This window comes from Primulina tabacum, chromosome 11 (assembly GCF_025594145.1).
Source record: "Primulina tabacum isolate GXHZ01 chromosome 11, ASM2559414v2, whole genome shotgun sequence".
In the NCBI taxonomy this organism is placed as follows: Eukaryota; Viridiplantae; Streptophyta; class Magnoliopsida; order Lamiales; family Gesneriaceae; genus Primulina; species Primulina tabacum.
Window position 1 is genome coordinate 1043452 of NC_134560.1, and position 23488 is coordinate 1066939.

The 23488-nt window shown below is 37.1% G+C and overlaps 4 protein-coding genes across 4 annotated transcripts; 2 read left to right on the top strand and 2 right to left on the bottom strand.

Annotated features, from left to right (window-relative positions):
- Positions 1-413: 413 nt before the first annotated feature.
- Positions 414-1772, top strand: LOC142517623 (senescence-specific cysteine protease SAG39-like). Its single transcript, XM_075619940.1, has 2 exons — positions 414-879; positions 980-1772. The coding sequence occupies exons 1-2, from the start codon at positions 450-452 to the stop codon at positions 1564-1566; spliced, it is 1017 nt and encodes a 338-aa protein (XP_075476055.1). The 5' UTR covers positions 414-449; the 3' UTR covers positions 1567-1772.
- A 6075-nt stretch (positions 1773-7847) lies between these two features.
- On the bottom strand, positions 7848-9382 carry LOC142518785 (uncharacterized). The gene is made up of 4 exons (XM_075621600.1): positions 9076-9382; positions 8881-8957; positions 8484-8595; positions 7848-8405 (listed from the first exon to the last, which is right to left on the bottom strand). Exons 1-4 carry the CDS (start codon positions 9099-9101, stop codon positions 8312-8314), a joined length of 309 nt encoding a protein of 102 aa, XP_075477715.1. The 5' UTR covers positions 9102-9382; the 3' UTR covers positions 7848-8311.
- Positions 9383-18659: 9277 nt separating this feature from the next.
- Positions 18660-20784, top strand: LOC142517842 (magnesium-chelatase subunit ChlI, chloroplastic-like). Its single transcript, XM_075620315.1, has 3 exons — positions 18660-18887; positions 19110-19228; positions 19564-20784. The coding sequence occupies exons 1-3, from the start codon at positions 18782-18784 to the stop codon at positions 20611-20613; spliced, it is 1275 nt and encodes a 424-aa protein (XP_075476430.1). The 5' UTR covers positions 18660-18781; the 3' UTR covers positions 20614-20784.
- A 1555-nt stretch (positions 20785-22339) lies between these two features.
- LOC142518369 (pathogenesis-related genes transcriptional activator PTI5-like) lies at positions 22340-22762 on the bottom strand. The gene has a single exon (XM_075621130.1). The coding sequence runs from the start codon at positions 22760-22762 to the stop codon at positions 22340-22342; it is 423 nt and encodes a 140-aa protein (XP_075477245.1).
- Positions 22763-23488: the final 726 nt, after the last annotated feature.

Here is a 23488-nt window from a genome sequence, read left to right on the forward strand (position 1 = left end):
GATATTAATAAACCCGTTTAATCGTTTACCACACCACTATTCTCACATTTTTTATTACTTTTTAAAATAATAATATTAATAATAAAACCCATAAAAAAATAAATTATGATTATTAAAAAATTAATTAAGATAATAATATTGATAAAAAGGAAATAATAAATAAAGTGGGGTTACATGAATGAACAATGAATAACCATTAATTGAAAGTTACAAATGGGAATAAATGGCAAGTTTAATTTAAGTGAGTCGAGTAAATATGCATGAGAGTTAAAACTTGCGGGATCTAATTTATTCAAATCTCGCCCCTGGAGACTCGTTCAATAGATCATGATCAATTAAATGAATAGGTAGCTGTCAAGGAATTTATTACAATCTATAAATACCCCAATTCTTACCTGTTCATTTCCATCTTACAATTAAGGTTTAGTATAACAGTATAATTATCCTCCATGGCTTTCCAATTCGGTAAAATCATTTTTCTTGCGCTTGTATCCTTTCTTGGGATGTATTCAACTGTAGCAACATCTAGAAGCATTCCAGACCGAACCATGGCCGAGAGACACGAGCAATGGATGATGCAATATGGTCGTGTATACAACGATGACCTCGAGAAGGCCAAGCGATTCGAAATATTCAAGAACAATGTGGAGTTCATCGAATCTTCTAACCTTGACGAAACCAAGTCTTACAAGCTTTCCATCAATGAATTCGCAGATCTTTCCAATGAAGAGTTTCGCTCTTCTCGTGGCGGATACATGATATCACCCGACAAGAAATTTTCCACAAACTTTAGACATGAAAATGTGACTAAAGTTCCAGCGAGCCTTGACTGGAGAGAGAAAGGAGCTGTTAGTGGAGTAAAGAACCAATTCACATGTGGTAAGTTGAGACAAAAATTCGAGTAAATTCATGAATTTTTTCCGTAAAAGTTGAAATCTCGTTCTTACTTGAAAACTCATGTATGCACATACGTACACAGGGTGTTGCTGGGCATTTTCAGCAGTTGCAGCCACGGAAGGAATCAACAGGATTAAAACAGGCAAACTTGTCTCATTGTCCGAACAAGAACTAGTGGATTGTGATACCAAATCTAATCAGGGCTGCCACGGAGGATACATGGATGATGCGTTCAAATTCATAACTCACGAAGGCCTCTCAACAGAAGCCAACTATCCATACAAAGGAGCAAATGGCATGTGTAACACCAAAAAGGAATCCTCAAGAGTAGCAAAGATCACCGGATACGAAAAAGTGCCGGCTAATGATGAGTCAGCATTACTCAAGGCGGTGGCAAAGCAACCTGTGTCTGTGGCTATTGATGCGAGCGGACCCATTTTCCAGTTTTATGCAGGTGGCATATATACGGGTGAGTGTGGAACTAATCTAAATCATGGTGTCACAGTTGTTGGATACGGAAAAAGCGAACACGGGAAAAAGTATTGGTTGGTGAAGAATTCTTGGGGCGCAGCATGGGGCGAAAATGGATATGTAAAATTCGAGAGAGGTTTTCGTGCTAAGGAAGGGCTTTGCGGGATAGCCATGGATGCCTCTTATCCAACTGCTTGAAATAATTGTTTCCAGAGCCATTTTTGCTTCCTTAATAGTTGTGTGGGTTAACCAGTATTGTGAGGTTTGCATACTCTTAACTGTATACCTCTCAGACTCAACAACTCACATTTGAGTCTGCTTTTTTTCCTTCAGATCATGTTTTCCCGGTTACTTCTGCGACTATCGAATGCAGATCTAGATAATGAAATATCTTCTACAATTGAGCCAGTTTTTTCATTGTACGTACGAGAAATCTTGCATGCAGTTATCAGCAAATATAAGCACATTTATCGTCATGAGAATCGTCAACAAATAGCTAAAAATTTGAAGACATGATAAAAATTTATGGGGGCCAGATCAGATATCACAAAAAGTTAATAAATGCAGGCAAAGAATTAAATAAAATCAATAATCGGATGGTTTAAAGTCATTAAAACATATTATATGCATGCTCTTGCTCACGCTGAGATGATCTTCGATAACATATCGGCCATATGATATGAAGATTAAGAATCAAGTGAACTTCCAAAACTAATCCAGTAGATGAAAAAATCTATAGTAAAGTACTATATTGTAACTTTTCACATTTTAAAAACTTCTCATATATGACTTAATTCTTCCAAACTATCCTTTATCTAGTTATCTAAATTTAATATTTTTACACCTTACTAAAATTCTATAGCTATAAAATATTTTAGGAACATGCATAGCTTGCACTTTAATTTGCAAGATACTTGTTATATAACTGATGATAGTACAAGGAATCGCACTATACACCAACCCAAGACGCATATTCGCCACCTGCAGGAACTTGGAAATGCACTTCTGCACTCTGGTGCACAAATAGGCACGGATCGGATTAAAAGAAAATACAAAAATTTTGCTCATACCGTAATATAATTTGTATATGTGATATATTAAATTTTGAAATTGAATAAAAAGCCAAAGCCACTAGCTATATAAGTTAGTGGGTCCGAGAAAAATAATATACCTGTGATCGATTTACGTACATTGCTAAAAAAAACATGACATTCCGATTGATACATGACATTTATGTTAGGATTATTTTGGACTAGCGTAATCAATTTAAATGTACATATTTGTCATCAGATGATCCAATAAAGTAATTCACTGATGTTTAGATTTTGGATTAAAAGGATATCATTATCTAGTCATATATGGATTTAAATGCATAATTACCATTAGAAGATTTTCAGTTTGAGTACGCAATGCACACAAAAATACGTAGAAAATTTGTATTTTTGTACAAGTTTCTCAAAAGAAACCGTAAGGAAGTGCTTCAAACATCTCAACATAATGGATTTAAGTAAGTTTCCCCATTATTTTTCAGTTATATATTTTAGTTAATCCGACATAAACGATTATGTGGATTATATATCATCAAGGCAATCATTTCTAACAATTTGTTCATTTCAAATAAATATCGTTTAGTTTTTTATATATATATATATATATATAGACACATGCACAAAAAATCTCATATAAAAACTCATATGAGACAGTATCACACGTCAATTTTGCAATACGGGTTTTTTAAACGACTCGACCCATGAAAAATATTAATTTTAATTCAAAAGGCATTACAATTCATTCTAGATATAGATCAAATCGAACTGTTTTACATATATAAATACGTGAGAACGCCTTACAAGATACCTATATATATAGTTTTGATATATTACATAACCAAAGAAATTGTGGTTAGCACTTATAAGCACGTACACGTTAAAATATATAAACTTACTTGCACCCTTACGCACCGTTTGATACGTAGATGAGAATAATAATTGAATGATAATACAAGGAATAATAAAGTGTAGCACATGGACATTTAGTACAAGTCTTCAAACCGCATTTATGTTTGGTTCTATTTATTTTGTCAGGATAAGTACTAGTATAATAATTAATTGTCCAATTTCACCTCTATCACTGTGGACATCACGCTTCTATTTTTTCCCCAGTCACAGATCTACCCACTACTCTCTCACTCAACGGTGCAGCTATTGTTACCTCACACATCTGATATACTACGGAAGTAGATTTGTGAAAGGAAGTTAAGGTGATGGGTTACAAATTAATGGCATGTAAAAATTCTTCTTTTTTATGTTTTCGATATGTTCTACATGTGAAGAAGAACATTAAATATTTTAGTTCTCTTTTCGGTTCATTATTTTTGATTCCTTTGTGTTTTGTACAACAGAAATTTGCTTCTTTGTGGACCGTTGATTTGCGTTGTACACCATAGAAGGTTGTTTTCAAGGAGAAATTTGAGACATCAAGGATGCAGTCGTTGTGAACGTATCTTAGATGGTGGAAAGCAAAGCAACATTTTCTTTCAGCAAAGGTTCGAAAGATAAGTACTTTGTACCAAAACAAACAGATGTGGAAAGAAAAAAAATATTTTCTTGAATTGATATTTTACCTGATACTTGTAAAGATTTCTGAGACAACTTGCAACGACGAATTGAACTTACTATCCTCCTCCAACAACGACGGCGGCCATTTGCAACACAAGAAAACAAATTGAGAAAAGAGAAATCACGTTTAAAAGCAGGGCGAAGGGTAGTTTTGGAATGAGACAACCTGTCTCTTCTACTGTGCAAAATAGGACTGTCAATACCATCTTCAGTTTGGGATTCTTTTCTTGCATTTTCACGTTTCAGCAGTGCTCAATTCCCGGGCCCATGGATATTACTGGAGCTCTTAAAAACCAATCAAACGTTTGACTAAAAGCGTAATCCAACGATAATCCATAGTACCAAACTGTGGCCTTAATGTCAACATATAAAGCTTATGTTGGATAATTCCTGGTAGCTACATATATCTTTTGAGAACAGCCATAAATAGGATGACAATATATAGAGGGTCAACATATGTATGCTAATATGCTTCTATTCGACTAAGTTATATTTGATACTAATAGTTTCGTACACAGGAAGTTGCTGGGTATTTTCAGCAGTGGCTGCTATCGAAGGCATTTCTTGGATTAGATCCTGTGTACTGTGATGGTGCCTCCGATTGTTAAGATATCTTGCATCGGTTGGATAAAGTTATTCAGAGTTACATATTTGAATTTGGACAATTTTTCCCGCTTGAGCTAACTTTGAAGTTGAGTTAGGTCCAATTAGTTCTAATCTTAACATGGTATCATAGTCCACCGTTATGTGTCGGGCCATCCGTTAATGTCTCAACGCTCCAGCTGTTCATTTTGTAGCGTGAGGAGTGTGTTAAAATATATCACTTCGGTCGGATAGAATTCTTGAGAGTTGCATATATTGATTTGGATAATCTTCCCTTAACTAGATTTTGGGATTGAGTTAGGTCCAAGCTATCTTAACACGGATGTTTGCAAAAGTGGCAGTATCCAACATGCCTTTGAATTTGTTAACCGCAACAAGGATCTATCCTCAGATAAAGATATATTATCCCTACCAGAAGAAAGAAGGAATCTGCAAATCTAATAAGCTCTCTCTTGCCGCAAAGATCACAGGATACGTACACGTTCCCCAAAACAATGAGACTGCTATGTTAATGGCAGTGGCTGATCAACCAGTGAGAGTGCAACTTGACTCAAGTCTCTTCCAGTTCTACAAAGAGTGGAGTCTTAACAGGCGAGTGTGGAACAAATCTTACCCATGGTGCTACTGCAGTTGGATACGGTACAAGCGAAGACGGTATAAAGTATTGGTTGCTAAAAAGTTCTTGGGGTTCAAACTGGGGAGAGGATGGATACATAAGATTGGAGAGGGATATCGATGCGGTACGAGGCATGTGTGGCCTAGCTATGCTTCTTACATACCCCACAGCATAAACTGTGGAACACAAGATCATATTTTACGCGCAATCAACAAAACTTAGAATACAGAACTCACATATTATTGAGCAGCTCAGTTTCCGCTCAAAAATATTCATGGTGCACCTTCTTGTTAAAATTCAGTGCTTAGGATAATGCTATTATTTTGGTTGGACTGATAGATAACGTTTCAGGGGCAATGGAAAACGACATTATTACAAGTCATCAACATGTAATATAATCTATTAACACAATTCATGTTTGAGTAGGTCTCTTGTGAGACGGTCTCACGAATCTTTATCTGTGATACGAGTCAAACATACCGATATTAACAATAAAAAGTAATACTCTTAGTATAAAAAGTAATATTTTTTCATGGATGACCACAAAATACGACCCGTGAGACCGTCTCACACAAGTTTTTGTCTTCACATTTTCCCATGAGAAAAATAAAACAAGTTTTTTCTATCACAAAAATCTTGACACTTCATATAATTATGAGAACCGCTTTTAATGCACATCAATACATATTAGATATAATATAAATTAAGCAAATGACTGCTAAGTCCACGATATCTGTTGTTTAACTCAAATAAACTCCGTTGATGTTATCAAATAATTTTATAATCTATTCTACAGTTCTCATAATAAATCTTTGAAATAAATCAATAATGATAATGATAATAATAATAATAATAATAATAATAATGAAGTTATCATAATAAAAATGAAATAATAAATGAAGATGCAAAAACTATTGAACTTTCGAATTTAATTCATAATAATAATAATAATAATAATAATAATAATAATAATAATAAAATGAAGTTATCATAATAAAAAAATGAAATAATAAATGAAGTTGCAAAAACTATTTAACTTCCGAATTTAATTCACGTTAATTCAACTTTTTATGAGTGGGTTCAGCTTTAGTATATTATTCATGGCAACTTTTTAATTTAATCTCACCCGCATGAAATATAATTAATCGTTTTTCCGTTCTTCATTATAGCCGTAAAGGGGGTCACATGAATGAACCATTAATTGCCATAAAACTGAAAGTCACAAATGGGAATAAATGTCATGATTAATTTTATAAAGTGAAAGTCTCACGATAAGGCTGCGTTTGATTAGGATGATTAAATAATGAAATTATTAAGAGAAAAATGATAAAAAGAATGATTGAAGTAAATAAGGATAAAATAATATTATGTTTGATATGATTTTTGAGAATGAGATAAATAATAATTTTTTGATGAATTGACAAAATTGCCCTTCAAGTTTTGTGGCGGCGGTCGGCGGCGGCGGCGGCGGTCGACGGTGGCTGGCCGGAAGCGGTGGCGGCGGCGGTCTGGAAATCGACCGGCAGTCGGCCGACGGTCGGCGGGGGTGGGCGGCGGCTGCTGCAGTCGGCGGCGGTGGTCGTCGGCGGCGGCGGTCGGTCGATGGTCGGTGGTCGGGCGGCGGTCGGTGTAGGGAAGTGGTGGTGAGTTTAGATTTAGGAGAAGAGTAAAATTAGAAAAATATGATGGATTAAGAGTGAGATAAATAATCCTGGGGGGTGAGGAGTGATTATTTTATCACACATAATATAATCTAATCATTCATAGGATGGATAGACGTGGTTAAATAATCACTCCTACCAAACATGTTATTAGGTGAGTTAAAAAAATAAACACACCTAATCACAGGTACCAAACGCGGCGTAAATATATATGAGTAAAAAATTGACTAAAAATGTGAATGTGAAATTGTGAATGTGACACCTAAATCGTTGGATTATGTAAATATCGCATTGCTGATAGGGTGATAGCTGTAATCAGGTCGATATCGATTAGTCCCATTTTATTTATATTTTTCCTGTCATTATTGCATCTAAATTGTCCCCGTTATAAAAACCTCTAGCAGAACTCAAGTCTGAAAAAAAGGGATGAAATTTAAGCTCCAAAACTTGTTAAAAACTTTAATCGGAATACTCCTATTTGCGAGTGATTTAATGCATAATGTGAGTGATTTGCATCAGAAAATGGATGCGATTGGTTTAGTGGACAATGGGAGTTTGATCCTTCATATCCTCTACAGGAGTCGATTGCCAAAAGTTTGGAAGGTATACACTATCAGTACCCCTTGTATTTTCAACTTTTTAAAAATTCGTAAATCAGTCAAAAAAAAATTTGTTCAATAACATATTACATATGTTGATTAAATCATTTTTATATTCCTTTAAAAATTATCAGTTCAGTCACACACAACACACACGACTTGTTAACAAATTTTATGCACGCATTAGCCAACAGAACAAAGTTGGAGGGTGGCATCTACGTGAATTTTTCGAATTTAAACAAAATAAAAACCACCCTGTTATATTTTGGAATTTGAAAATTTTCATGCATGAAATGAAGCTGCAGCCGTGATTAGCCAAGTGCGACTTCGTGGTAGTTCGTCCTCAGGATATACATTTCTGCATGATTTGTGGTAAAGTAGTCCCTCCCAACACTGAGCCATCCTTTCATTTTCTAATAGACATGATTTTGGGTACAGATTTGACGGTGAGCACTTCTTGAGGAGATGGAAGTGGGAAAAGATAAAGTTTGTTGGTGACTCCCTAAGTTTAAATTAATGGAGTTCTTTAGAATGTATCTGCAGGTTCCCAAGGCCAACACTACCTTCAAATAAAAGGCCCGATATCTCAAATCACATTCGAGGTCAGATTGCTTCTTTATCAATTCAACTTTGTTCATTTTTTGTGCATGATCAAAATGAATCTATGATATGCAGGATTATCAAGTGACCTTATTTCTGTATTGGACACCAAAACTTGAAAGAAGAAATGGTACATTGATGTTTGGAGTATTTGATGTGTTGGAGAGGAGTAAAAGAGACCAACCATTTAGCACCGATTGCCACAGAAATTTAGCAACCAACATAAACGGCTGCATTTACAATGTATCAGTCATCATTTTTATCTCCCATTTCTTCAACGTGCACCCCACTTGAGCATATCAATCCACCATCCACAACCTCAACATTCGTCATCTTTCCACTATGCAAGGTGATTCAATCAAAGATACGCACAAAGTTTGTGTTTGTTAACCCCATAAATGAAGTAGAAAATACTTACTAAGGGAAAATTGACTTGACCTTCTCAAGGTCCAACGAGTGCTGCAGCGATCGAGGAACCCCCAATTTAATCTGAAGCTTCATCTCACCGAATGAAACACCTGGTATGGAACCTGAACCCATCCAACCAGATATATATACTCCAGTATATAAGAAAGTTGAGCAATTTTATCGACGAAGAGGAAATAATTCAACATGATACAAGATAATTAAACTCCCAATAACCAAGTCATAACTACTCAATTCGGGAGGTACACCGAATACAAGAAAGTAACCTAAATTTCAAATACAAACATCTCGTTACTAGATGAAACAAAAATGAAAAAAGAAGAAGAAGAATAGCATGGGTTTCCTTCCTTGAAGGGCAAATATAAAAATAGTTGCCAAACTAAGGTTACCTCTTCTGAATGCCGGAATCGAATTGGAAGAAATGGCATCTCTGCAAGCCCTCATAGCTGCTGAAGTTATATATTGCCTATTTTTCGATCAATACTACTTAAAATTCGGATCATTTTTTTCGTCCAACAAAAATACATGATTGCATCGCGTGAATTTGTGTGCGCGTGAGATAGCGGTTGGGGGAAGGGCCTTACCCATGTTGATCGTAGCCGACACCCATTTCTACAAACAAGAGCTTAATCGAAGAATTAGGCACAACTTCAACAGTTTTAGCAATGCTTTGCTCACTGTCCAGGCATATTCAATAACTGTAATCCGGCGCGAGAGGAATTTTGGTTTCTTGTTTGCGGATGCAAGTTTGTAACTTGAATTCGGAAGTGAGAAGAAATCGATCGGCCGTCGGCTATGGAGGGGAGAACAGATAAATCGGGACTGAGCGAAGGTTCCAATGCTCAGAGCCTTTTTTCACCAACTTTATGAATCTCGACACTAAATGCCTACATAGTTAATCTAGTAATCTATATTCAGTTAAAATTTAAAGACGAAGATAAAAATGGAAAATCAATTGCATTATGAAGATGAACAACGATATTCCAAGTCCTGAATTACAATCAAGTCTTCCCTTCATTTATATAGTACCGTGGCTAATTGCTAACTAACTAGTGGAAACCAGAGTAACTAACTAATATTCCTCCACAAAGGATAAACTCTATCCACTTGGTTCTTCTCGATTCTTCTTGGATTTGGACTGGAACATCATGGGCTAGCTGAAATAGATTTGTCAAGATTTGGGCTTTGTGCTAATTGGGCTTCGACCTTATCTTGCCCCCTCAAGCTGAGCGGAGTTCTGGGAACAACACACAGCTTGGAACGAAGACGAGTAAACGTGATTGTTGTCAAAGGTTTGGTCAAAACATCTGCTGTTTGATCAAAGGATGGAACATATTGAACATTAAGTGAACCTGATGCAACCTTTTCCCGAACAAAATGAATATCTAGCTCAAGATGCTTTGTTCTGGAATGAAGAATAGGATTTGCACTTAACGCAATGGTGCTAATATTGTCACACCATATAATGGGAATGCTATAGCAGTGAACCCGAAGTTCTGTAAGAAGAGACTGAATCCATAACAATTCTGAAGTGGCATTAGCTAAGCTCCGATATTCTGCCTCGGTACTAGATCTTGAAACAACAGTCTGCTTCTTCGAACTCCACGATATAGGAGAAGTTCCCAAGAACCAACAGAAGCCAGAAGTTGATCTTCGATCATCAATATCATTTCCCCAATCGGCGTCACAATAACCATGAAGAGATAGGTGTGAGGACGCATTTAAACTGATGCCATAATCTAATGTGCCACCGAGATATCGAAGGATGCGTTTCATGGCTTTCCAATGAGTTAAGAGCGGAGCTTGCATAAACTGACATACTCGATTTACACTGTATGCAATATCAAGTCTGGTGATTGTCAGATACTGCAGGGCACCCACAGTGCTTCTATAGAGTGTAACATCCTCAAAAGCCTCACCATCTTTAGAGGAAAGCTTAGTTCCAGTAGACATCGGAGTTGGTAGAGAATTGGCAAGATTCATTTTGGTTTTGACCAACAAGTCTGTAACATACTTGGTCTGTTTGAGCAGCAAGGAGTGATCAGAATTTTTAACAACTTCAATACCCAAAAAATATGATACAGTACCAAGATCCTTCAAAGAAAATTGCTTGTTGAGCTGCCGAATGATCTCGTTAACTCGATCCGGATCATTGCCTACGATGACAATATCATCAACATAAACAAGAATGTAAATAATAAACTTCGTGTCATGTTTAATAAATAAAGACGAGTCAGCCTTTGGATTCATGAATCCTAGGAGATAAAGAGCACTTCGAAGCTTATCAAACCATGCTCTAGGTGCTTGCTTGAGCCCATAAATTGCTTTGTGTAATTTACAAACAAGAGGTGTGGATCCAGATTGAACCTCATACCCAGGAGGTTGCTGCATGTACACAGTTTCAGTGAGAGATCCATTCAAGAAGGCATTGTTAACATCAAGTTGCTTAACAAGCCAACCCCTTGAAATAGCGATAGTTAACACTATGCGAATTGTTGTTGGTTTGACAACTGGACTAAAGGTCTCGGTATAGTCCAAACCCGGTGTTTGTGAATAACCTTTAGCTACAAGTCTAGCTTTGTGACGAGCAACAGTCCCGTTAGGATTCATTTTGAGCTTATAAACCCATTTGCAACCAATAACAGGTATCTCAGAAGGTAGAGGAACCAATGACCATGTATGATTATGCATTAATGCTGCATATTCTGAATCCATAGCCTTAACCCAATCCTGATTGTTCTTGGCCTCCCATACTGTCTGTGGCTCATGAAAGATAGATAATTGAGCATCAAAAACCTTGGGCTTAAACGTGCCAGTTTTAGATCTAGTAATCATATGATGTTCATTTACAGGGACTAGAGAAGATGTGTCTTGCATAGTAGGAGTACTCGAATTATCTGAGTATGTTTCAGAGGTGGAACTAGAGTTAGGAGAAGAAGAATCAGATGGAATGACAGAAGACACTGGCTGAACTGGACTAGAAGACAAGGAGGTGGATGAAAAATTAACAGTGGGTGTTAAAGTGGTAGGAAGAAAGAGTGGAACAGTGGAGGAAAAATGTGATGGTGGAACTTTAGAACCGTCCACAAAGCTATAAGCAAAAGGAAAGAAGCTTTCATTAAACCGAACATTTCTGGAGATAAAAAGACGACCATCACTAATAATGCATTTGTATCCTTTATACTTGTCACTATAACCATTAAATGTACTTTGTTTGGACCGAAATTCGAGTTTGTGGCTGTTATAAGGACGCAAACAAGGAAAACACAAACATCCAAAAATTCGAAGCAAAGAATAATCAGGAATTTTGTTAAACAACTTAGTAAGAGGAATATCTCCAGAAAGCGCCGAAGTTGGAAGCCTATTAATTAAAAACACAGCTGTAAAGAAAGCATCTTCCCAAACAGAGAGTGGCATAGAGGCATGAGCTAATAGAGTGAGACCAGTTTCGACAATGTGACGATGTTTGCGTTCAACAACTCCATTTTGTTTGGATGAATAAGGACAGGAAAGTCTATGTTGAATACCAGGATTTTGAATAAACGTGGTTAAGGATCGAAATTCACCTCCCCCATCAGTTTGAAGGGCTTTAATTTTACGATTGAATTGAACTTCAATGTATGTGGAGAATGTTTGAAATACGATGTTGGCTTCCGATTTGAGCTTCAAAAAATAAATCCAAGTATAACGAGTGTATGCATCGACAAAGCTAATATAGTATCGAGAACCATTTCTGGAAATTGTGTTTGAGGGACCCCATAAATCCGCATATAATAGATCAAACAGTGCAGTATACACAGTATGAGAATGCAAAAAAGGAAGTTGATGGCTTTTTCCTAATTGACAAGAAGAACATAAAGTAAGCTTTTCATTTCTGGAAAAAGGAAGATTACAATGTAGCAACACATTTTTAACAGTTGACATTGCAGGATGACCTAACCTAAAGTGCCACTGATTTAGGGAATGAAAAGAATTTGTTGTTGAATCTTGAGTACTGGAAGGACTGGAGACGGAAGAACCGACATGAAGACAAGCAGCAAGATGATCTGGAGTAGACAAGGGCTTGCCAAGATGAAATTTATAAAGACCATTATGTAAAGTTCCTCGAAGAAGCACCGCTTGAGTGACTAGGTCCTTCACAAGAAAAAAGTTAGAATGAAATTCAAAAAACACATGATTATCAGAAGCAAACTTACTGACACTAATGAGATTTTTAGTTATCTGAGGAACATGTAGAAGATTTTGCAAAATGAATGATCGAGAAGAGGAACGAAAATTCGAGTGTCCTACATGAGAGATAGACAAACCTTCTCCATTGCCAATATGAACATTACTAGTACCAGAGTAATCTGAGGCAAGTGATAAATTGGCTAAATCAGACGTAACATGATGAGAAGCCCCTGAATCAGGATACCACCATTCCTCCATATGTGGTTCAGTTTGTGAACATGCAACAGCAGCAACAGGGGATTGTGATGAAGTAGTATGCGAACGTGGTGTCAAAGAAGAAGAGTTTCCACGTGAGCGTTGAAGAGGAACAAAATCTGTATCAAATTGATAGTAGCACTTCTCAGCAATATGATCAGAAACACCACATATTTGACATACTGGACGTCCAGAATTGTTGTTCCAATTACGACGACCTCCACGAAAATTCCTTCCACGACCCCGTCTTAAAAACGAAGAACTAGAATTTGGGTTCCGAGAATAGGACTTTGATGGTGGACGAAATGTAGTGACATTCACAGAAGGAGTATAAGAATCAATCCTTGCCTCATGTGCTAATAATAGAACAGCAACATCAGATAAATGAAGAGAGTCAACTCTAGAAGTAACGTGAATAACAATGGAATCATACTCAAGCCCAATGCCGCCAAGCACATGAAGGATCTGATCATCTTCAGAAAGAGGATGACCACAAGCGGCAAGAGTGTCAATGAGATTCTTCATTTTCCCCAAATAGTTCTTCATAGAGAGATTGCCTTTCTTTAATGTCTGGAGTTGCAATTTATATTGCATTACCTTAGCTTTGGAACGAGAAGCAAACAAACATGAAACCCGAGACCAAAGCTGGCTTGAAGTGAGACACCCAATCATTTGTCCCTGGACTTCTTCAGTCATAGAAGCCAAGAGAAAGGAAAATAAGAGCTGATCCTGCCGACACCAAGACATAAAGGTAGGATTGAGAATGTCAGCTCCTGTGTCGTCTTGAATAACTTGGGAAGGGACGGGTGGGTTATCAAGAATAAAAAGATCAAGACCCAACCCACGGATTCCAGCCAAAACTTGAAGATTCCATGAAAGGAAATTATCGGCACTAAGCTTGACGGAATTGATTTGGTTGGCTGGATTCACAATCACAATTGTTGAGCCACCACTACTGTGTATTGAAGGTGAAATGGCTTCCGCCATATTGCTCTGATACCAAGTTAAAATTTAAAGATGAAGATAAAAATGGAAAATCAATTGCATTATGAAGATGAACAACGATATTCCAAGTCCTGAATTACAATCAAGTCTTCCCTTCATTTATATACTACCGTGGCTAATTGCTAACTAACTAGTGGAAACCAGAGTAACTAACTAATATTCCTCCATAAAGGATAAACTCTATCGACTTGGTTCTTCTCGATTCTTCTTGGATTTGGACTGGATCATCATGGGCTAGCTGAAATAGATTTTTCAAGATTTGGGCTTTGTGCTAATTGGGCTTCAACCTTATCTTATTCCATCGTATCAAACAATGACAAGAATGTATTGGTATCAAATTCTTAGATGAACTTGATACATACAATTTATGTAAATAATTTTAGTGGTGTAGCTGAACGCGATTTAGCTGACTAACATGATTTATATATTAATACGTTAATATTGATATACGTTAATATGATATTTATGTAGTGTGGTGTGGTGTGGGTGCATGTCAAAATAAAGAGTAGGTCTCTTGTGAGACGGTCTCACGAATTTTATCTGTGAGACGGGTCAACCCTACCGATATTTATGATACAAAATAATACTCTTAGCGTAAAAAGTAATATTTTTTTCATGAATGACCCAAATAAGATATCCGTCTCACAAAATACGACCCGTGAGATCGTCTTACACAAGTTTTTGCCCAAAATAAAATATTTTTATGAAAACTTTATGTTGCTATGGTGAGTGACTCTACAATAGCAATCTCATTCCTCAGGTATAAATTTAGTTCGCAATGGTTGCCATTGAACACTTTCGAATTACCCAATTAAGCCATTTGAATTTTTGTTTGGGCAATGTCATGGTATATGTCTTAGTCACATTTTCTTATTATAATCATGTTAAAATCACATTTTGTAGTCAACGTTGTACTGATTATACGTAATAGGTTCCTAAAATTGCTGCAATTTTAGTTTTGCTAATTCCAAGTATAAGCTTACACAGTCAATTAAGTAATGTACCAAACAAAGTTCTTTGACATCCTTGGTTTGATGCATCATTGTTATGAGAGGTGGCGAAAATTAATAGCACGAAACAAGCAAAATTTGTTCTTCCCCATCTCAGCTAAGAAACTAAAAATATGTTACAAGCAGTGGAAAAATCTTGACTGATTTGTAACATTATGGCTATATATTTTGAAACTTGGATTAGGAAGCCAGATATTAGAAATGTTTGAGATGATGATAGGGATCAGGTCCTTCAGGACTCACTCTTTCAGGCCATTTGCTGGAGCTTTGATTCATCTCTTTGGTTCCAAATCGAGCCTCCAGGGACCGTCTTGCCAGTGTTATAGGCTTCACAGGGCGAGCTACAATAACTGCAGATGAGAACAAGAGCCAAGTTATAAGGCACATTATGTAGTGCTTGAAGCCAGACATCGTAATTTGTCTTAGCGATCTTTCATAGCTGATTAATAGATAGCGGACCCTTTATATATTGTTTCTCGAGTGCATTTGTTCTTATCTTGTCTAGGCCGAATGAGATTCAAAAGCCACATTCATGTCATTTTTGTTGAGGCGTCGACTTCAGTTGCTGTCGTTGAAAGAAAACAAAGCCCACATGCATTCTGTTAGAAATTCACTGGTTTAACTTTTCATGCTCATGGATAAAACAAAGTCTACACAAGATATACGTTTTCAAATGGATATTGCTGATACAGAAACAGAAATTCAATGGACAGAAGGCAAATACTTTATTAACTTTGGAGTGTGATCGTTGATTTGGTCTTCGGTTGGCAGATTCGATTATTGGTTTTATTGACAATGCCTACCTTGATGGGATGGGATGTTACTCCGATCCCTCTAAATGCGCAGAAAGATTCCTCATGATCACAAGTTCCACGTTACTTCAGCCAGAGAGAAATGCGGAAGGTAGGAGCAACGAAGAAGAAGATGATATATTAGAAAGAATAACGTACGAGATTCATGTATTTAATTTGTTTTTGAGTTTTTATCTTTTGGATGGCTAGTCACCAAAAGGCTATACTACAGAAGATCACAACGCAAGCTCGCCCTTGGGATTCCAGTGACAAAATAAATCTAATATTTAAATGATAAGCCAAATATTTGATTGAAGACTTTTCTTGTTTTGTATACCAAAATCAAATTAAATTTCATTTCCATCTGTTGTAATAAGCTTTTCATCCAAGTAAAGAAAGTAAATGCATGCGTATACCTCATGAGAAGCTTTGGGTTACTTTACATTCCCATGAATGAATGAGTCGCGGGCAAACGCAATTATGTATTGACAACTCAACAGTAAGAGCTTCAAGGAAGCTTAACATTGTCGAAAGAAAACTGTGAAGGACAATGATTTATTCATATGCATGTTCCAGCCATTAATTCCACCAAATTGTGCGACATTCATAGTGTTTTTATCTGATTCAATCTTTTCATCAAATTAGATATGATGATAGGGGGCCCATTTATCTTTTCTTAATGCTGACCAAGTCCGGATGTGCAGCGTCATGCATGTCGACCCCTCTTTTTATTATTTTCTTATCTAGTTCTGCACTACTTGTGGACTTTCTTGAACGTTGAAGAAGATGATCAACGTATCTAGGCACCGATAATACTTAGTTAAAAGTTTATGTCATACCCCGAGATCGGGATTAGTCGACACCGATATTGTTTAGCAATCACACAATCAAAAACAACAAGCATCGTAGTACAATATAAACCAAAACCAGTTTATATCATAATTTTCAAAGAAATATATTTGTCTTTACAACGAAATAACTGAAAAACGACAAAATTAATGCGGAAACATTACAACTTAAATTAAATTTAAACTTAAACTGCAAAGCTCGAAAATTATCAGCCCCAAAACTGGTACGACTTTTCTTCTTCGAGCTGTTTCTCGGGCTTATCTGAGAAATGAAGAGTAAGGGGTGAGTGATATGGTCGTCACTTAGCAAGTGGAGCAATTCGAGCACAACATGTGATCAAACAGTAAATCTTCACGTTGATATGGGATATAGTGATTGTTAATTGTCCCACATCGGTTGGATAAATAACCTGGGAGTTGTATATATGGGCTTGGACAATCCTCCCCCCTTGAGCTAGCTTTTGGGGTTGAGTTAGGTCCAAGTTCCAATCTTAACATGGTATCAGAGCCCGGGTTCCACCGTTATGTGTTGGACTGCTTATAATTAGGCCACCCGTTCTGCCTATAATTGGGTCATTTGTAAACTCCACGCTCCAGATGTTCATTCCGAGGGGTGTGTTAATTGTCCCACATCGGTTGGATAAATAACCTGGGAGTTGTATATATGGGCTTGGACAATCCTCCCCCCTTGAGCTAGCTTTTGGGGTTGAGTTAAGTCCAAGTTCCAATCTTAACATGGTATCAGAGCCCGGGTTCCACCGTTATGTGTTGGACTGCCTATAATTAGGCCACCCGTTCTGCCTATAATTGGGTCATTTGTAAACTCCACGCTCCAGATGTTCATTCCGAGGGGTGTGTTAATTGTCCCACATCGGTTGGATAAATAACCTGGGAGTTGTATATATGGGCTTGGACAATCCTCCCTCCTTGAGCTAGCTTTTGGGGTTGAGTTAGGTCCAAGTTCCATTCTTAACAGTGATATCGCCAATCATGCTGATGGTCATTCACCCAATGCCTTTTGTGACGAATATTTTGATCGTACTTTTATCGCTGATGAGGGTACACTAATATCTCATCTATCAAATATTGAAGAAATTGATGTTGCTGGAGTGGACTTAAGTCCAATTAATTTGCCTAATAAACAAATGACAGAAGATTTAGTAGGTGTTGCTAGAGTGGAATTAAGTCCAATTAATTTGTCCGATGAACAAATGACAAAAGAGCAGGTGGTGCTAGAGTGGACTTAACTAAAATTATTGGTGATCATAGTAATGTTAGTTATTCTCACATATGGATCAACTCTCACTCTCCGACATGAATTTGACAGCAAAGAGGAAGTGAAGGAATGAGCTGTTAAAGATCGCAAAAGCTGCATGTTTTGACATTCATGTTTTGAAATCTACAAAAACTCTTTATGAAGTTCAACGTGTGATCAATACATGCAGTAATTGGAGAGTCAGAGCTTGGAAAATGAATGATTCAACTCATTTTCGTATCAAAACTTATTGCGATATGCACACACGCGACCTTGTTGATAGAAGACTGTTGTTGCCAAACATGTTATTGGAGAATTAAGATTAATACGTGCATCAGTAACCTCACTAAGCGATGAAGCTTTTTTTTTAAAAAAATTCATTTATTTGATTTCCATCGACACATGCGAGGTAGCATAATTTTATCTCCCTCTTTCTTCGTTGCAAAAACTTCTTGAATCCCTGGAATGCATTTATATGCAAGTATCTACAATAACAATGCATAAAAATATCAATTAACATCATAAATGATTCATATTTAAAAAAATAATAATATTGATCATATTTATTTACCTGAGGAGGTTGGATGAAATCAGTCATATTGAAGGTGGCATTCTTTATGTATTTTTTTTTGTTGGAGCCTCAATCAATAGTTTTTCTACTATTTTTTTAAAAATATCAAGAGCTCCTCTAGAAACTTTGTAGTTTTAAATTTTAGTGGTTGAATATGTAAGTAAATATTTTTTTTTAATTTATTTAACAAGAGATATTTTGTAATTTAATAGGTGAAGATTATTTTTTGAAAGTCATATGAGACCAGACGGTGAGAAAAGGAGGAGTCATACTCATGGAAATCTGATCTTATCCTGACCCAATTAAACCGAACCGGTGACAGACAACACAAATTCACGCCCTAGAACCACACTTGCAAAAAATCAAAATTGTTCCATTGGTAGACATGGCGGGGCTCGTGGGAATTTCGTCCACCACTGCAATCTTGGCCTCTAGGCCACACTTTTCTGACTCCTCCAAGTCTTCATGTTTCTATCTTCCCACAGCACGAGGTACTGAAAAAAAAAACCTGTTCTTTATATTCTTGGAATTTGGTGCTTAAGCGATAATGTTGCTGTTTAAAGTTATAATGGGTCTGGTAAAATTGTTACATCCGTGGATTGTGGTGCTTAAAAGTTCAAAGATTGCAAATTTTTAGATGATAGAGAGCAATATTTGTTTTGATTTGTGAAAAGGTATTTTAAAGTTCATTGCTTTTTGTTAATTTGTTGCAGGGCTGAGTTATGGGAAGAAGTTTTGTGGTGGGATTAGTACTCCCTTCAAGAAAGGGCGCTCTCCATTTCATGTCTCGATTTCTAATGTTGCCACTGCGACTAGTCCTGATCAAGATCAAGTAAAAAAATTTGTTTTGTTTTTATTTTTTCCCCATTAATTGAACACAAACGTGAAGTACTTAATTCCATTTTGCTGATAAGGGCAATGGGCTACAAACCTGGAAATGTTGCCTTTATTGACAATAAGGCTATGATTGAGTTGATGAACTGTAATGGTGGTGATTGAGAGTTGAAAAAGTTCATAATGTCATGTCAATTAAGATAGTTGTAGATCATATGTGCCTGCAGTACTTCAATCTTAAAGTAATACTTTGTTCAGTTCTTCTTATGAATACTTGAAGTTAACAAGTTTAATGTGTATAAAGTTGTTCTGCTGTTTGAATTTCTGGTGCAGAAACTTGCTGCTTCAAAGGAGAGCCAGAGACCAGTTTATCCATTTGCAGCTATAGTTGGACAAGAAGAGATGAAACTATGCCTTCTGTTGAATGTGATCGATCCAAAGATAGGAGGTGTGATGATAATGGGTGACAGAGGAACAGGAAAGTCCACAACTGTCAGGTCTTTGGTGGATTTGCTTCCTGAGATTAACGTCATTGCTGGTGATGCATTTAATTCAGACCCAGAGGACCCAGAAGTGCAGGGCCCTGAAGCAAGAGAGAAGAGTTTGCGAGGTGAACAACTCCCTGTTGTGTCGGTCAAAATCAACATGGTTGATTTGCCATTGGGTGCTACAGAAGACAGAGTTTGTGGTACTATTGACATTGAAAAGGCTCTTACTGAAGGTGTGAAGGCATTTGAGCCTGGCCTTCTTGCCAAAGCAAACAGAGGAATTCTCTATGTGGACGAGGTTAATCTTTTGGATGACCATTTAGTAGACGTTCTACTCGATTCTGCTGCCTCGGGTTGGAATACCGTGGAAAGGGAAGGAATCTCAATTTCACACCCTGCCAGGTTTATACTCATTGGCTCTGGGAATCCTGAAGAAGGAGAACTGAGGCCACAGCTTCTTGATCGATTTGGGATGCATGCGCAAGTTGGGACTGTGAAGGATGCTGAACTCAGGGTGAAAATCGTTGAGGAAAGAGCACGTTTTGATAGAAATCCTAAAGAATTTCGTGAGACTTACAATGCAGAACAAGAAAAGCTCCAGCAACAAATTTATTCCGCTAGGGAATCCCTGTCGTCTGTAAAAATAGATCACGAAGATAGAGTTAAAATTTCCAAGGTCTGTTCTGAGCTGAATGTTGATGGATTGAGAGGTGACATTGTGACTAACCGGGCAGCAAGAGCCTTGGCTGCTCTCAAAGGACGAGATAAAGTAACTGCGGAGGATATTGCAACTGTCATTCCCAACTGCTTGAGACATCGTCTTAGGAAGGATCCTTTGGAGTCAATTGACTCGGGCTTGCTTGTGATTGAGAAATTTTACGAGATTTTTAGCTGAGGCGGGAAAATTACCTCATTTCTCTCAGTTTTGTTTCGAGATTTTAGTACTATTATTATGTTGAGAAAGTGTAAGAAAATGAAGATAGCTGGTGTTTGATGTACTCGGTGCTTCAATCTTGCTCATGTCGCAAGCTGCTCATTTATACTTCAGACATTTTTTGCTGGTTTACTCTGGGTTTACTAGTTTGTACAGGTAAAAATGTCAGCAATGTCTGTGGTTTACCACCACCCCAGATCCCAGGAGCTAATACAAGAACACCTACTTGATCTACAAGAGTAACTTTGGGTAACATCTTATCTGCCCTGAGTTGTGTTACGAAATGATTTCAAGTATATATAGTAAATACAGATCAAGATAAATCTCTGGTGTGCCAATACTGAAGTGTCTGCGCGTAATTGACATTATTTGAATTGGTTTGATGGCCCAAGGATACTATCATTTTTTTCCCTTGAGCATGCAACCATGAATAATTCAAAGGAACACAGACTTGAATTTTGAATTTCACCACCTGGTTCTAAATCTGAAGCTCAAGCTGAGACCCATCATCTTCCTTTAACCTTCGACAGAAATGGGGCTGAAAAATCATGGAAAAATAATGAGGTCATGTGTATGATGATGGCATATAAATACCATTTAAAACAGAGTTACACTACTGATTTTAATCAATCAACTATGAAAAATTGCACACTCGTGAGAAAAAAATACAACACTTCATATACATTTTCGGCCAAAGCAAGAAAATTCTCGGCCTGATACCCCAGGTATGAGGTATCGGAAAAGTCCAATTTCCATACCTTTCGTGTTCCAACACTTCGAGCAGACTAGCAAGTTTACAGTGGTCTTCTGTTTTATGCAAGTTTTAAGCTTATCGTATGTTTTATAAAACATGAAATTATGGAAATTTTAAAGTGAGATATATTTTAAAATTGAAAGTTAAAGCCAAACGGTGGGGAGAATATTAATCATAATTCTAATCCTTAATTATATTAAGTAGAAGTTCAATAAAACTTTGGAATTTAGATTTGAGGTCTAGAGAATATTTTCGGGCGAATTAAAATGGCAACTAATAACTTCTTTCTGAAGGTATAAGAAGCCAAGACTTGGGATTTTGAGCAATTTTGTTCTTGTTACATGATTTTAACAATAGATGATCGGGCCACATGTCCTCGATTTCTCTTTGTTGTCACATATGTGAAGGTGAATTTAGTCAATGATTGCCCGGTGACAAAGCAGCTGGACTCGGCACAATCATCCAAGTGAGTGCACACTAGACATTGTTGTAAATACCATCATACTCTAGTGTTGAGCAATTGATCCCAAATGGATTAAGTTGTATGCAATAAAGGGAGATGGATACATGCTTGAAATGATAATATGAGAATCCTGAGGGATTTCTATTTTCAGATCTTCTTTGTTATTTCTTGAAAAACAATACGTAGCTTGTTTGTTAGTAGAAATATGATAAACTTGGGCCTGAATTTCTGTGAGCACATTTTATATATAACAAGTACATTTAGTTATTTATTAACACTTATTTATGGATACACAACTACATCACTATTGACCCAGCACGGAGAGAAACTGAGAAACACCATCACGCACGAATTTGAACCAGAGCAACCATTTACTTACACACAATACATCCAAGATTTAAAACTTCCATCCCAGTGACTGATCTTATTGGCGAACTGTATCGTAAGATTTGATATCTTCTACTTCAAGTTCATGTATGTCGAACAACAGAGCCAGCTTCTGATTTGACCGTACTAGAATTCTGTCGAATATTCCTGTGAATCGACGAAGCAGCCACCATCTCAGCAGGGAAATTAAGCATTGCCTTGGGACCTCGCATTCTGAAAGCTGCTATATCATAAGCCAACGCAGCTTGTTCTGCTGTTTCAAATGTTCCAAGCCACATCCGCCCACCTTGTCGCGTCGAGTCCCGAATCTCTGCTGCGAATTTCCCCCACGGCCGCCGCCTCACGCCTCTGTAGTGCTTCTTTGTAATTGCATGGGGTGGGCGGAGTGAGTGGCACGTGACAGTATTGTCTCTTTGGTGCAGAACAGAGGTGCTGAGTGTGTGTGCTTCATTCAGGACTTCGAGTAATACTGTTTCTTGTGAATCGTTTTCATTTAGAGGCAGCATTTTTCACTTTGTGGGAACAAATAATTAGAGAGAAATTTGATTGATTATTCGGGTTCTAAGAGGCTGTTGATTTATTGGATTTAGGGTTTGAAGGTGGTGGTGTTTTGTTTTCTTGACGGGATTGGGTGGGTTCATAGACTTTTTATCGTGTTGGAAAAACATTGGATAAATGAAGAAGATCGTATAAAGCAGTGGGGACAGGGTACGTGTAGGGTGTGCTCTTCCCTGGACATTACAATTCAATTTGACGACTATTCATGCTTTGCACGCATTCTTCTAATAATATCATAATCATAATAAACATCTGAAACATCAATACAAATATATTATCTTTTAACTTTGTCATAATTAAGTCTTTATTATTTTATTTTATTTTATTTTTTTAATTTCTGAGTGAGGAGGACTCGAGAAAAAAAGGGTGAGACCACTTGAATCAAAGTCGGGTCTCGAATCATGTCTTGATTTCTGTATCGTAGAATTAGCAAAACATGATGCACGATATGACGTCACGTGTGGTTTCTGGAGGGGTTAGGGGGGTCCCGTAGATGACAAGTCAAATATGAAGTCTCCACACGTCACTGCACCTGCCCTTTTCCAAACGTGTTGTGGAAGAAAAATGGAGACCCCAAATTTCACGTGTTTGAACCATGGAAAGATGCATTTAATTGGCAAACACAGAAAAAACAAGTGGGAATATCCACTTCCTCCGTGACATTTGCAGCTTCT

Excerpts from the sequence above, each read along its gene's own strand:
- LOC142517623 (XM_075619940.1), top strand. The coding sequence starts at position 450 with ATGGCTTTCCAATTCGGTAAAATCATTTTTCTTGCGCTTGTATCCTTT. Across the intron at positions 880-979 it reads AAAGAACCAATTCACATGTG|GGTGTTGCTGGGCATTTTCA; the intron begins GTAAGTTGAGAC and ends ATACGTACACAG.
- LOC142518785 (XM_075621600.1), bottom strand. The coding sequence starts at position 9,101 with ATGGGTGTCGGCTACGATCAACATGG. Across the intron at positions 8,596-8,880 it reads GATTCCGGCATTCAGAAGAG|GTTCCATACCAGGTGTTTCA; the intron begins GTAACCTTAGTT and ends GGATGGGTTCAG. Across the intron at positions 8,406-8,483 it reads GTCAAGTCAATTTTCCCTTA|TGGAAAGATGACGAATGTTG; the intron begins GTAAGTATTTTC and ends CACCTTGCATAG.
- LOC142517842 (XM_075620315.1), top strand. The coding sequence starts at position 18,782 with ATGGCGGGGCTCGTGGGAATTTCGTCCACCACTGCAATCTTGGCCTCT. Across the intron at positions 18,888-19,109 it reads CTATCTTCCCACAGCACGAG|GGCTGAGTTATGGGAAGAAG; the intron begins GTACTGAAAAAA and ends AATTTGTTGCAG. Across the intron at positions 19,229-19,563 it reads CTAGTCCTGATCAAGATCAA|AAACTTGCTGCTTCAAAGGA; the intron begins GTAAAAAAATTT and ends TTTCTGGTGCAG.
- LOC142518369 (XM_075621130.1), bottom strand. The coding sequence starts at position 22,762 with ATGCTGCCTCTAAATGAAAACGATTCACAAGAAACAGTATTACTCGAA.